The sequence below is a fragment of the Phytophthora parasitica genome (assembly GCF_000247585.1).
Source record: "Phytophthora parasitica INRA-310 unplaced genomic scaffold supercont2.12, whole genome shotgun sequence".
NCBI lineage: Eukaryota > Oomycota > Peronosporomycetes > Peronosporales > Peronosporaceae > Phytophthora > Phytophthora nicotianae.
In genome coordinates this window covers 847530-861467 of record NW_008648998.1, presented here as the reverse complement: position 1 = coordinate 861467, position 13938 = coordinate 847530, and the positions used below count along the sequence as shown (strand labels likewise).

General features: G+C 48.3%; 6 protein-coding genes across 7 annotated transcripts in view; 2 read left to right on the top strand and 4 right to left on the bottom strand.

The window, feature by feature from the left end:
• Positions 1-2485: 2485 nt before the first annotated feature.
• On the bottom strand, positions 2486-7921 carry PPTG_07601. 2 transcript variants are annotated; one of them, XM_008901878.1, is made up of 2 exons: positions 3129-7921; positions 2486-3066 (listed from the first exon to the last, which is right to left on the bottom strand). In XM_008901878.1, exon 1 carries the CDS (start codon positions 7838-7840, stop codon positions 3161-3163), a length of 4680 nt encoding a protein of 1559 aa, XP_008900126.1. In that variant the 5' UTR covers positions 7841-7921; the 3' UTR covers positions 2486-3066; positions 3129-3160. The 2 variants fall into 2 exon arrangements, with proteins under 2 accessions (XP_008900126.1, XP_008900127.1); XM_008901879.1 differs by having other exon boundaries at positions 2486-3060.
• On the bottom strand, positions 7899-8424 carry PPTG_22159 (hypothetical protein). The gene has a single exon (XM_008902053.1). It carries the CDS (start codon positions 8331-8333, stop codon positions 8097-8099), a length of 237 nt encoding a protein of 78 aa, XP_008900301.1. The 5' UTR covers positions 8334-8424; the 3' UTR covers positions 7899-8096.
• PPTG_07600 (hypothetical protein) lies at positions 8348-9150 on the top strand. The gene has a single exon (XM_008901877.1). The coding sequence runs from the start codon at positions 8396-8398 to the stop codon at positions 8996-8998; it is 603 nt and encodes a 200-aa protein (XP_008900125.1). The 5' UTR covers positions 8348-8395; the 3' UTR covers positions 8999-9150.
• On the bottom strand, positions 9026-10176 carry PPTG_07599 (hypothetical protein; the record flags this gene model as incomplete). Its single annotated transcript, XM_008901876.1, has 2 exons — positions 9026-9822; positions 9898-10176. The coding sequence occupies 2 exons, from the start codon at positions 10174-10176 to the stop codon at positions 9118-9120; spliced, it is 984 nt and encodes a 327-aa protein (XP_008900124.1). The 3' UTR covers positions 9026-9117.
• A 622-nt stretch (positions 10177-10798) lies between these two features.
• On the bottom strand, positions 10799-12100 carry PPTG_07598 (hypothetical protein; the record flags this gene model as incomplete). The annotated part of the gene is made up of 1 exon (XM_008901875.1): positions 10799-12100. One exon carries the CDS (start codon positions 12098-12100, stop codon positions 10799-10801), a length of 1302 nt encoding a protein of 433 aa, XP_008900123.1.
• A 1665-nt stretch (positions 12101-13765) lies between these two features.
• Positions 13766-13938, top strand: part of PPTG_07597 (hypothetical protein) — a gene marked incomplete at its 5' end in the record, with an annotated part of 1072 nt that continues 899 nt past the window's right edge. Inside the window, one exon of the mRNA XM_008901874.1 lies at positions 13766-13938. Within this exon, the coding sequence (XP_008900122.1) occupies positions 13766-13938 (173 nt within the window).

The window sequence follows — 13938 nt, the reverse complement described above, 5'->3', positions numbered from 1 at the left end:
AATTCCTACGTTGCGGGTCATCAGGTAACTACGGAAGAAAACCGGTGGCCCTCCGATAACCATAGGGAGAATCACTGTGAACTGGTTGCGCTGTAACATCTACGCTCTTACAACGATGGCAAAATAGACCGTCTAAGTCGCAGAAAACAAATTGAAGCTCAAATTAACGTGGCACGGACAACCCTAGACCAAGAGGAATCAGCTAAAACTGTGGCTGGTTTAATAAAAAAATCGACGATGAAAAGTTTTCGCTAGTTGCACCCAGTCGACCTGTGATAACGGATTGGATCACGTCGTGCTGGTCGAACCTGTCCGCTAAGACCATAGTAAGCGGTTTTGCAAGGGCGGGCCTTCTTATGGATGTTCGCGAGGTCAGCAGCGAAGAAGACAAAGTTCATGATATCGACAGTGTTGTTGCTGAGCTTGTACGCTACAAAATTACAGAAGAAGAGATCAACTCCGAGGACGACATTGGAAACGAATGTAGTGAGAGTGAAGATGATAGTGATAACGATGATACTTAAAAAAAAAAAAACTGGAGTACTGCATTGACGTTGGGCATCGAAAAAAAATGGACTGACAGTTAATAAATCTGTGTCGAGTCAACTTTAAATCTTAGGATTTGTATGGGTACCTTGTTACACACTTTGTTCGACCCTTGTCGCCTATTACTAAGACTATACGGTACGCGAAGTGGCTTTACCCTCTAATCTGTGAGTACCCCGAAATCAAGAAGTTCCTTGATGAAGCTCCGTGGGTCTGACCTTTCGTTTGTGATGGAAAATACCGCGGTTGAAGAAGGAGTTGCTACAGCTAGTTGCTTTTGAGGGGGGGAAATAATAAAATACCACTAAAGACGCAATTTGATGGGAAGAATTTACAAAATCGTTCATACTCAAAGCAATATCGTTTATATCGGTTCAACTATGAATCAATTGAAACATCGTTGGCAAGAACATAAGAAAAGTTACAATAATTGGTTGAAGGGAAAGCATAGCGAAGTCTCTATTAATCCATATATTCAGAAATACGGAATCAATCAATTCAAAATATTTCTATCACGGAATACGAAGTCGCTGATCGAAAACAATTATACGCTTTGGAGCAGCTATGGATCAATAAACTCAAACCCATCAATAAGAATTGTTCATTCGGTATCAAACGCTTGTATTTCAAGGATTATGAAACAAAAACAAGCAGATGCTCAATGCATACAGACATGACTAATCCAAGATTAGGGATTACCACAAAACTTATCGGCAGCAAAAAGAGACGTTCTTTACGAATCAATTGCTTGTGATTGCGGTCATGCATACGCTAGGAAGCATAAATCGAAACATATGAAAAGCAAAAAACACAAAACAGCCTTACACAATAGTCCATGAATTAGTATTGGTGTGAGCATGTGTAATATACGCGCCCGAGGTTGAAGAAGGAGTTAGACCGCCTAACTCCGGACTAGTGAATTCAGATTGCAAACGAAACATTGGATAGATGTGTATTGCAATTGTTATCATGTTCATGTCATGTTCTCTTCATGTTGTCATTATGTTCTCCTTACGATGTAGCTATGTTTTTTGTGCCAATACGTGTTGGCATCACGAGACCCATGCAGTTTCAGAAACGAAGATTCGTACCTTACTTCTGACGGCTTGTCTGTGTGATGAATCCCGAGTGCGTCCCTTGATTGATTGGAAACATATGATTCCGTTGAAGAAGTGTATAATATCTTTGTCCCCATGAAAAAAGACTTTCGTCCCTGGCAAAATTGTATCGATTCATTTCACGAGAAGCGATCATAATGCGAATTCATAGTGATTCTGCGAGTTTCAGTTTGTCCCAACAAAAAGTGAAGTTGTAGCTCCACTATTAGAAAAAGATATTAGATGATGAGCATCATTGACTGAGATTCTAAAGACAAGTATAATTTTTGTAGGGTCAGAGGTCCAAAGAATATAAAAGTACTATAAGACTAACGAGAAGATCTCTAACCTGCATAATTAATAAACTTTTTGTCCCAGCAACATCGAGGTCCAAGCAGGGACAATAAATTTTACCATGGTCATGTAGAAATTGACATATATCAATGCTGTCGGTATGTCAATTAACAAAGTAACATCGCGGCATTTGCTCGATGTTTCTTATAGATTGATCGTTTGAACACTGATTCGTTGATGTTTCTAATAGATTAATTCGTTGATGTTTCTTTTAGATTGATTCGTTGATGTTTCTTATAGATTTATTGTATTGATTGATTTTTACCAGGGCCATAACGATTTTGATGTTGATCAATCATCTCGGGTATCGAAAATAACACAGCAACATCGCGGCATTCGCTTGATGTTTCTCATTGATTGATCGCCTGATTGGTTGACGTTTCTTATAGATTGATTCATTGATGCTTCTTATAGATTTACTGGTTGGTTTTTACCAGGGCCATAACAACCTATGAATCGTTTCGGAACCGAAATCAATAAAGCAACATCGCGGATGTCAAACCGGTATTTTATTTTTTTATCGTGGGTATATACTGATATGGCTCGCTTACGTTCAGAAGTGGTTGGTTCGTATTCTAAGATGTATCTAATGCGTTTCATCCTTAAAACGGGGTGTTTGATTGTTGTGTCATCCGGAAAGTCATGAATTCAACAATTTCAGTCATGAATTTATCGAGCGGACGGAAGTATCGTTTTTGCGCATCTCGTCCGCTCTTCCTTTGCATAAAACGGCATCTAGCGTACCCCTAAACCCTTAGAGTGAATGTAGGGGTCAGAGTGACGTACCTATTGTACATCACCGTGGTGGTCAGGAAGCTGATGATGGTTTTCATGGTTGACTTTACAACGGTAGGACAACACTTGGCACACTGGATCAAAAGTCGAAGCGCGTCTCGAGTTGTCCTCTCGAAGGTCGAGTCTAGCCACAAAGGACAGCAAAAAGTTGGGATTTGAACCCCCCAAGCCTGACGCGTTGTCGCCGGTCGACTCGGTGGTCGTGTCCTGTGTGGTGGTCTCGTTGTCCTGGCGATGATGTCGCTCGCTCGCTTAGCGTTCGAATAACCTGTATCTAATCGCAATTGAGATGACATCGCATGAGTATCAAGTTGATACTATCGACGATACACGAACCTTCAACGTGGTGTCAACTGAACACTGACGTCTTAACTTGTAGCCGACCCACCGAACAACAGCTCTCGCATATGTACACTAACTCCTCCTCTTTGTCGTCTCGCTTCCAGGTCCGCGAAGCGAGCGAGTCGTTGCACGACCACCGGAAGCTTCAGTCGTTGTTGAGGATCGAAGCAGCACATTTGCTTCACTAATTCCCAGTGTGCATCGTCTTCAAAGCCCTTAGGTCGAGGGGGCAATACACCTCGTCGTACGTGGAAGCGAACGGCTGCATCCGGCATCCGAGATCCCCATGGGAACTCGCCACTAATAGCCTGAAGAATGCACATGCCGAACGAGTACACGTCCGACTCGAAGCTCGGCTGTGCGCCGGCCAAACATTCCGGCGCTTTCCATCTCTGCGCACCCACTTCCGACACATTACTACTCTGTTCCTGCTCACTGTCAACATATCGACAGATAGTACTGAGGCCAAAGTCTGTGAGTTTCGCCGTCCCGTCGGCAGCCACGAGGATGTTGTCGCACTTGAGATCGCCGTGTACAATGCTGTGTTGATGAAGGTATTGTAGCCCCAGTGCACTCTGACGCAGCTTCTTCCAAGCCTCGCAGCGTCGGTGACAGCCTATACTATCAGCTGAGAAACCGGTGCTTGACCCGTTCGACGTACTTCTACTGAAGCCACTGGTATGTCCACTAATTGTAGATGTAGATCTCAAGCTACTTGTACCTACACTAGGACCAGGAGGGTCAAAGCGATGTAGATACGTATCGAGACGGCCGTTGCTTGCCGGTTCACACACGAAGAACGGCTGGCCGCCAACGTGGCAGCCACCGTACAGTTTAACCACGTATGGGTGGTTAAGTCGATACCAGATACTCAATTCTCGATAGAACACAGCGCTAGGCGGTGAACCCAGTGGGTTGATTGACCCAGAAGTGAGCTTCTTGATCACGACGGGTGTGCCGAGCCACGTTCCCATGTGAACGGAGGCGAAGGCACCGTGGCCTAAGGACTCACGTGGGTTAAATTCCACTTCGTACAGTGGGATAAACCATCTGGGTGGCTGCCACAAGTGAAAATGTTCAGGAATTGTAGTAGTAGCAGATAACCGGCGGGAAATATCAGTACATGCTGCACCCATGGCTTTCACTTGCGCAGATGTGTAGCTAGAGCGGTGGCGTGTGACTTCAAAACGTAGAAATGCTAGTATTTCTTCACGATCATTGGCGTCTTTGAGCTCGTCGAGCAGTAAATCGGCAGCGTTGGCAGCGTTAGGACTCATCAATGTCCACGTATGACTCAGTGTCTGACGAGCTCGGTGTAAATACCATTGACGTTTCCAGTCGTGTATTTTTTCCTTCTCTGACGACAAACATTCGTATGAGTGAAGCTCGTTCAGTAATTCGTCGAGATCTTTATGAAACGAAAATTTATCGTTAGTGCGTTGACGAATTGCCACAATCTGCGTAAGACAGTTTCCAGTGCTGCTGACGTTCACGTGAGCAATGAATTGTGTCAAAATATCCACGAAATTGGCCACGATAGTAGAAAAATCTTTGATGTCAGGATCTTCGCCAATATTTGCCTCGATATCACACAAGCGCTGATAGATATCATCCATTCGACGCAGAATTTGTACGTTCAAGTCGTCATTGCTTGCCTCCAAATCAATACCATTATCCGTAGAATTCTGTATCTGTGACTTTAAAGTCTGCAACGCTTGAGAGATGGTTGAAGGTGCTTCATCAGGTACGTGTATCATACAATCCACAGCTGTTTTGGGTTCTCTTGGAATACTAAAATGCTCGTCATCAGCAGTAACACTTGCTGCATTCATCTCCCCAAACTCGCGATAGTCACCAAGTTGATCTGCAGTTCGTTGTCTGCTTGCCAGTTCTCCGAGCTTCTGTACTACATACGAGATTGACGGACGTAATTCTGGTTGCCATGCACACATTTTCTTAACCAGTTCCCATGCTTCGTGTTCGAATTGATCCAGTATGTGCTCAAAGATCGACTGATCTTCGTCCTGAATGCCATTCAGGAACTCGTCACAACTGTCTGTGCCGTGCAAAACTGCCTCAATAATTATCATACCGAAGCTGTAGATATCAGACGCCAACGACGGTAGTTCTGGTACCATATCGTCTCCCCTGCGCTCTGGCGATAACCACCGTCCCGAATCTTCATCGGTGAATGACCGATAGGTTTGAAACAGCCGTGAGTCATTCAGAGGCGCGAATTGCAGTCCGTTAAGCTTTGCAACCTCCTGCATCGAGTTGTCGTATCGGAGAGACCGCTTCGCCTTCCTACCGTGGAGTTTTCTTCTCACAGCCGAACTTTTCTCCACCACAACGACAATATTATCACTACTAAGTTCGTTGTGTACAATATCGCGTTCGTGCAGATACTGTAGTCCTAATCCAGTCTCGTAAAGTAATCGCCACAATTGTGTAGTGTTCTGATACCGTGATAGATATTCCATTAACGAACCTCCTCGGGCACGTTCAAAAACGAAAAACGGAGCAGATCCAACGTGGCATGCGCCGAACAGCTCAACCACGTGCGGATGAACGAGCTCAGACCAAATATCTGCTTGTCTTTGAACAATTTCACACGCGTTTGCATCCTGTTGAGGTTTTTGTATCGTAACACGCACACCTTCCCACCAACTTCCGTCCCGCACTTCATATGGGGATATAAACCACTCAGGTGTACAAGTCACCACTGTCCCTACTTGTCGGACACAAATATCAAAAGCTCGGACAACTAAATCTTGCTGAGCATCAGTAAATGCGTAGCGGAAGTTGTCTAGCTCGTGCTTCATGACGGTCATGGCCTCCATAGCTACGTCAGTCCTAACACCGTCAGACTGTTCTAGACCATCGAGATATTCATGAAACGTTGCCATTAGATCCCCACAGTCATATTCCCATTCGAGCTCCCATTCCTCCGCACTTCGACTTATACTCTCGCTAGTGGGGTCAATCTCGGCATATAAATTTTCACTGTCAAATTCTGCAAGTAAAGCGTCTAATTGGTGATGCATTTGTTGAATTTCATTCGAAAAGCGACGAGCTTGGGCAATTTTGAGCAGTTCTCGTCCATTTGACGGCAAATAGTGTCTCGTGAGATAGCGCATGCTACGTAGAAGATATTCCGTGCGTGTTTGCCAATTGTATTCGACATCCTCTCCATCACCAAACACGATTCCTTCGTCCCAGAGTCTAACTAACACTTGTTCCAGACGTCTAAGTACGCGAGCACACATCCCCACTCCAGTTTCGTGACGTTGACTAGCAGTACGAAGCGCAGTCCACACGTCAGGGGCGTGTAATAGTAGCTCGGGGAACTGCACATCACTCCACGGACGCTCACGCTCCGTCACATTCAGTAACATCCGCACTACAGCGTTCATATCCGGTCGATCATGTGGATTACTCGATGTCATTTCTTCGATCAACCAGGCAGCGTAGTTCATACCACAAGGATATTGTTGCTCATTTTCAATGCTTGGTAGGATATCGTCTGGATTTTCTATCGTAAACGAACTGGTTGCTTCTAGAATAATTGACGCGAACGCGTACACATCGTCCTCTTTTGAAGACTCGGTGGGGAGGTCCTCCCACGTATTGGACTTGATCTTCGCTTTCTTGTCAGCTCCAACAACCACACAGGCTGCAGTAATATTTCCATGCGCAATACCTAAACCGTGAAGATACTGGAGTCCTCGTGCCGCTTCTAACAATCTTTTCCACACTTTTCGAGAATTTTGGACGTTGTTCGCATAGTCAAGAAGAGAAATAAAGTCCCGTATAGACTCGTAGATAATAAACGGAGTCTTCCCAACATGACACGCTCCATGCAGCGTCACAATATAGGGATCTTTCACGCCACACCATTTCTCAGCACCATTGATAACTGTATCCATATCTTCGCCATATTCCAGTGTAACATTAAGCCCATTCCACTCTCCTTCCACGCAGCATTCAAAGCTGCCAGTATCTTCTCGTATTTGCACCTCATATCTGGGTACAAACCACTCCGGAACCGTTAAAACCTCGTCATGTGCAGCTTCAGAGACCTTATCAATCGCTCGATCCAATAGCTTTTGCTCCTGCACTGGCATCAGCTCCTCGTCACTTCCACTCAATTTCTTTCTCTCATACTGAAGAGCAGTCAGCAGCTCCAACTTCTCACTTGTCTCCAGTATCTGTAGCTCTTCCTGTAACTTTTTGGAGTCTAAAAATTCCTCGAAAAACTCAATTTGCTGCTTGTAGTCTTCTTTCCAGTGTTCCTGCCAGTCACAACTCTCTTCCTCAGTCTCTTCGTGACTCATTAAGGCGTCGATCTGTAGGTGCATCCAGTGAACTTCTCGGCTCTTCCTTGGAGCCTCCAGCAGCATTTGCAGTAAATTATTCGGTGCATCTTCATTCGAGTCTTGCTGGAGCGCGTTAAAGTCTGTAAGAAGCTTAAGCTGCTGCACCAGCGCGTTAAATACGGTTTCCTGGTGTCTGTGGTGACTTAGAGCCTCCAGAAAGTCGACGATTTCGCTCTCTTCGCCCGTCAAATCGACACTATGAGCTTGTAGAAATGTATCCAACGCCTGCAGGCGAGGGACGAGACTTCGGAACACAACATGGACACTAGAGGCGCAAATGGGAAGCAGAGCATACAGCTCACGCTCTGTAGGAGGTGAGAGTACGCACATGAGCGCGCCAGAGGCCTCGCGAGTCACCACCAGACAAGGTAGGCAGCCAAACGAAGAATGAATGTAACATATCTATTAACTGTGTACCCTTTGAGTCCTGTGTCGTACTTAACGGGCGGAATATGGCTTCGTTGTTTTTACTTCGTTAAAGTATGAATCAAATAAGCATGATAACTAATGACCTGGAAGAATTTATTCCGGGTTCAAAAGTAGTATCCAAATCCTCGCAATGGGTACACTTTCTTGCACGGGGAAATCACCACATGAGCAGCAGATGCAGAATCAACGGCGGCGAGCCTTCTTGAAGCTGTTCCTCTTCTACTGGCTTTGATCTCACGTCGACAATCTCCATGTCGTCGTTGAAGAACTGGAACGCGCAGGATCCGTCGCAGCCGCAGTTTCCAGCCCATTGTCGCTCTCGACAGTCTTGCACCGCTATTTGTTGAAGCTTCAACGCTGGCTGAACTAATCTGCAGTCAGGCAATGCTTCCATCTTGATATGTGTCTTTATGGTGTTGTGACTGGGCTGAAGCAAATTCGCAAGTGACAGACTTGATGCATTACCGCACTCAGCGCGTCTCCCGCCAACTCGACATTTCCAATCTGGAAGTTGAGATTTTTGGCGCGAGCTCCGGTAATTTATTCTTTTTCTTCCATTGTTCGAAGAGACATCTCGAGAACTCAATGACGACGGAGACGCCTACGATCAAGAGCCTGGCCGCAGTGCGAGTGCTGTCGCTGCGGTCTGTTCTCCCAAACTACCGAGCGCAAGGAGGTCTCTGGGAGAAGATCTTTGGGTTTGCCAAAACTCATGACGTCGTGGTCACTGGAGCAACATTTGCCATCAATTACACTAAAGACGACAGACAAACCGACGTGGAGGTGGAAGTCTGTCTCCCCATAGCGGACGACGCTCAAATCCCGGAAGAAGCGCCTTTCAGCGTTCGCGAGGTGCCTGCAGTGGATCGAGCTGCTGTCATGGTGTACACTGGACCTTGTGAGGGGTACATGTCCGCGTACCAGACGTTTTTCGGTTGGATCCATTCCGGGAAGCTCACACCTGCTGGGCCTTCACGTGAGGTATACGTGAAGAGACCGACTGGCAACGAAGAGGAAGACCAGGACAGCGTGACGGAAATCCAACTGCCTGTTGCCTAAAAAGATCCTTTGATCTGTGGACGCAATTGAGAGAAAAATACTTTGAATCGAAGGACATTTCGCTACTTAACTCAATATACGTTTGGTCTTAAGCCTTGGAGAAGAGGAGTGCTCTTTTCTCAGCCTATAGGCTGCTGGATCTCCGTCACGAACGATTTCTCACTGACGTCCTGGATGTCCATACGTAGGTAAATCTCTCGCACGGGTGCGTTAGGACGAAGACCTTGCTTGTCAATCCACTCGTACAGCTTCATGTAACAAGGGGTCAGTGCGTCGTACGATCCCAGATGAACGATTGACGCAGCTCGTGGCACTACCGGCAGTGTGCGAACCGAAATGGACGACGCAGACGCCGCAGTTTCATCGACTTTGGCGTCCTGGGCGATCGGGAGACACACCTCAGCGTCGACATCTTTCTCCTTGAAGCCTTGGTCGTAGTAGATTGTCAAACATGGTCCAGCGATATCGAGGCCATGGGCTCTGAAGAAAGCGAGAACTTGATCCCAGAGCGTTCTTTGTGCTCGGTAGTTGGGGATCACAGCTCGCAGTCCCAACACGCGCACTTCTGGGAGGTTCTTGATAACCGGAGGCTTGCCAGCAGCTTCCACAGCTGCGGCGGCTACAGCCTCACACTCAGACATCCTTATGGTGGCTGCGTACGACAAACGGCGAGTGGTCGCGCGGAGCTGTGTAAAGTACCTCACCGTGGAGTGTTCACGCAACGGATACGGTGGGTAATAGCCGAATGTGTTCTTGGCGAGCCACAAGAAGGATTTATTATAGTTAACACACTTTTCATTATTTATTAATTCGATGCTCACACACTGTGCAGTAGCGCAACTTCGCCATCGGGCGATTTATACTTGAGTGTGTTGCGCAACCGACTCACTCCATCGGACTCGCTTGCTTCGTTCCCTGGTGATATCATATGCAATATGATCACTCCGTCGGACCCGCTTGCGTCCTCTGTTGATATCGTTGCATTGGTAGTCGTCGACTTGGTCGACACCTCGTGTTCGATTCAGTAGCCACAGTTCTATACGAGTGTGACCCTGACTGGCTGCAAGCTGAATAGCAGCTTGGAGATTGTATGCGCGGTCGTCTCCCTCCAGCTCTCGGGCGTTGTGGTAGAGCCACTTCACAACGGCCAATTGACCACTACGGGTTGCGACTAGCATCGCCTGTACGACGTCTGTGTGGCCATCGTGGAGGTACAACTACGCCACAACGGGGACGTGTCCGTACTCTGCAGCTTTTATAAAGGCAGCACGCACGTCCTCCTGACGCCCGTGCCAATAAAGCCATCTAACTGTATTTAGTTTATTGTGCGCTGCAGCCCCAACCATGGCTTCAGACGTGCAACTTACAGAGTCGTAAGAGTGAAGCCACCGGAGGATCTTAATTCGACCACACTGGGCCGCCAGAGCGAGAGTATCAGGACTGTAGCCCTTGGGGTAGTTTTCATGCAGCCAGGCGACTGCGGCGAGGTGTCCATGCTGAGCGGCGCGGTCTATAGGGCTGAGGCATCCGTCTCGGAGGCAAGAGAAATCTTTTCGAAGGTTCTCTACGAGCCATTGCAGGACGTGGACGTAGCCCGACATGGCAGCAACATGGATGCGAAAGCTCAACGGAATGGATTTAATGCAACCAGAAAAATGGTCGTGCGCACTTTAATTTTTTTAGTCACAGAAACTAGAGGACAGCAAGAATTCTGTTCTAGATTTAAAAACGACACTTGACTGTTCAAGAACTGCTAGGAAGGCGTATCAGCCACCCGACACTCAAAAGACACCTGGACCCTTAGAGGTTTCTACGCACACTGCACGCCGGATCGGACGCCTCTGCTGCAACGCTGCCTGAAGTCGTGCTCTGCGTGACGCCGGTCGTGGTACTCTGAGTAACATCAGTCTCCGATGATGCGGCGTTAAAGCTTCCCTCCGGACCACCGACCGATCCGCCAAAGCCTCCCATGCCGGAGCCAGGGGCCGTACCACCCATACCGGAGCCGGGGCCCATGCCGCCACCTCCGCCCATGGCGTTCGTGGACTCAGACATGACACCGCCGTCCGCCGTCAGCGTACCCGCCGCCGTGATGGTCTGTGCGCGGGTCATGTCGACACCGACGGAGATCCAGGCCAACACGCCGTCCGACACCGAGTCACCCAGCAGTACGTACTCGAAGAACGGATCGAAGTCTTCGGCAGCTTCTTCGGACAGGATCTGATCTTCGGCGTTGGTCGTGAGCTCCTGGGTGTTGGTGCTGTAGGGTGCCGTGAGTTCCACCTCACTGATGAGGTCCTGGTCGAAGAAGAGCTGGCCCACGTGCGACGCGTAGCCACCCGAGTACGTGTTGTTCTCGAGCAGAGTGCCGTTGTACGTGCCGAGGATGTGGATGTGCGTGGCGCGGGACGTGTAGTGACCCGGGAAGATGGACGTGTAGGACGCCACACCGTCCTCGTCAGTGGGAGTGAGTCCACGTAGGAACGTTTTGTCAACGTTGGTGGTATCGGAACTGTCGCCGTTACCGCTGGCCACGATGCCTGAGTACACACCCGTGGTGTTGCAGTGCCAGAAGTCGAGGTACAGACCCTGCACGGGTTCGCACGTGTTGACGTCGATGATCTGGACTTCCGCGTACAGGTCGACGCCCTCCTGGTCCTCACGGATGTCGGAGCGGATCAACTCGCCGTTCACGTAGTACGGACCCTGCGTGACCTCAGGCTCGAGGATACACTTGACGTCGTCTCCGAAGAGCTCGCTGGGGCTCGTCTCATTGGTGAGGCCGGTGAGGTTGGACTTGTGGTTGGTGGCCAGCACGGTGTCGAGATCGAGGCGACGGCGCTGGCGGCGTTCGGCGCGGAGGCTGTCGGCCTTGGCCGCACGACGGGCGACGGCGCGTTCTTGCAGTCTGCGCGAAGCCTCGGAGTTGGCACAGTCCTTGAGCGATCGTTTGCTTTCGGACATGAAGAGACGACGCTGTGCCAGACGCTCGGGCGTGCGAGCATGTACGGACTGTCCGCCGTGGGCGTCCACGCTGTCCGGGAGTGTTAACACTGCTAGTGCAGCAGTGACGGTGAGGAAGTTTGTAGAGATTCGGACCATAGTTGCGGTAGGTACAGAGGATGCAGGTGAAGCAGCGAGTGGTGTTGGCTGTTGTGGTGGGGTTGTGCTGAAGATCGCAAAATGGGAAATGAGCTGTAGCTGCGACGAGCTGGTTTTCCGAGGGTGCTGCCATGTTGGATATGGCTAGCACAATGTGGCTCACGTCATTCATGTCCAGGTTGTCTGCCGAAGATCTGATCGCTGCACTCTTGCCTTCGTACAGTTACTGCATTCACCCGCAGGCGTTGACCAGCACGAACAGTCCGTGCACAGCACATCGCGCCAGTCGTGGCCTCACAACACCTTGTGATCTGCTGGTCTTTCTTTGTGAAGAAATTAATCGGCGATAACGCGATCATGTGCTCAAATCCACAACCACCAAGATATGCTAGGAGCCTCATCCAAGTCGTTTTAGACCGGATACATGTACAGGTACTAGTCTACCAGCTAATACTCCCAGTTCTGTACTAAACTTAGAGCTATTGCATGCGTCTACAACTAAAAAAGTACATGTACTAAATCATTTTTGGTTGGGACATCGCACGGGAAGCAGATCCTGAGATCGCCTCGTCTATGATAGCAATACTTACACTGAGAGCGTGCATACATGTGGTACCGCCCTGACACATGAACGTTGTTGAGACTGCGATTCGAGGACCTCCTCGTTTAACAAGATCATCACCACCTTTGGGCGCTGGCATTCGCTTGCATATGCTACGAAATACTACTGCGATCTACTGTTCTAGTCGAATATATATAAAAGCTATGCTGAAATTTGAACTAAAACATGCTTCGGTTAGCTCATACCACCGGTGACCCCCACCAATAGCTCCGTGCTGTGTCCAACGCGTAAAATTCGCCCGCTACAGTACTCACGATGCAGCTGGTAATAAAACAAAGTAACTATCTGATTACGCGATTTGAAGATCAGCATAACCTAAAATTGAGGTTGTGCTTTGTTAGATTTAGTCGGTTATGCTTTAGTAAAAACGAAAGAGAGCGAGCAGCTATAAAAAATGTTTTGTGTCCAACGTAGTTTCTGGGGAACGACCACGAACACTCGGCCTACAGGAACTCGTACAGTAAAAACGTAATGCGATAAGATCGAAACAGCAAAGAGTAACGATGTGCAAATCATGAGTGAATCGAAATTAATCTGGAATTTTTTTTATTTTTTTTCAGGCGACAGGTTAAACGTTGCCTTCTTTTCAATATACATGTGCTTGTTTTACCAGGACTCTTAGACATACATCATCCCATGAATTTTGTCCAGCACATACCAGTTAGTCGCTATCGGCAGTTTACAACCTGCCTTCGTTCGCCGCACCATTTGAGCGAGCGTCCGATAAGCGCTGGTACTTACGTGATCCATCTTTTTAATACCATCTCGGGCTTCAAGTGCACATGTTGTATTTTTGTAATCCCGGCTCCGAAGATATCCTTGTGTTGGAAAGCCTACACTCCCAGAATTAAAACGATATTATCATGTATAGATTTCAATGCCCTCCCTTACGACTGCTGTTAAGAGTACCATGACAGCACCCTCGGAAAACCAGCTCGTCGCAGCTACAGCCCATTTCCCATTTTGCGATCTTCAGCACAACCCCACCACAACAGCCAACACCACTCGCTGTTTCACCTGCATCCTCTGTACCTACCGCAACTATGGTCCGAATCTCTACAAACTTCCTCGCCGTCACTGCTGCACTAGCAGTGTTAACACTCCCGGACAGCGTGGACGCCCACGGCGGACAGTCCGTACATGCTCGCACGCCCGAGCGTCTGGCACAGCGTCGTCTCTTCATGTCCGAAAGCAAACGATCGCTCAAGGACTGTGC

Coding starts and splice junctions, on each gene's coding strand:
- PPTG_07601 (XM_008901878.1), bottom strand. CDS start 7,840: ATGTGCGTACTCTCACCTCCTACAGAGCGTGAGCTGTATGCTCTGCTT.
- PPTG_22159 (XM_008902053.1), bottom strand. CDS start 8,333: ATGGAAGCATTGCCTGACTGCAGATTAGTTCAGCCAGCGTTGAAGCTT.
- PPTG_07600 (XM_008901877.1), top strand. CDS start 8,396: ATGCATTACCGCACTCAGCGCGTCTCCCGCCAACTCGACATTTCCAAT.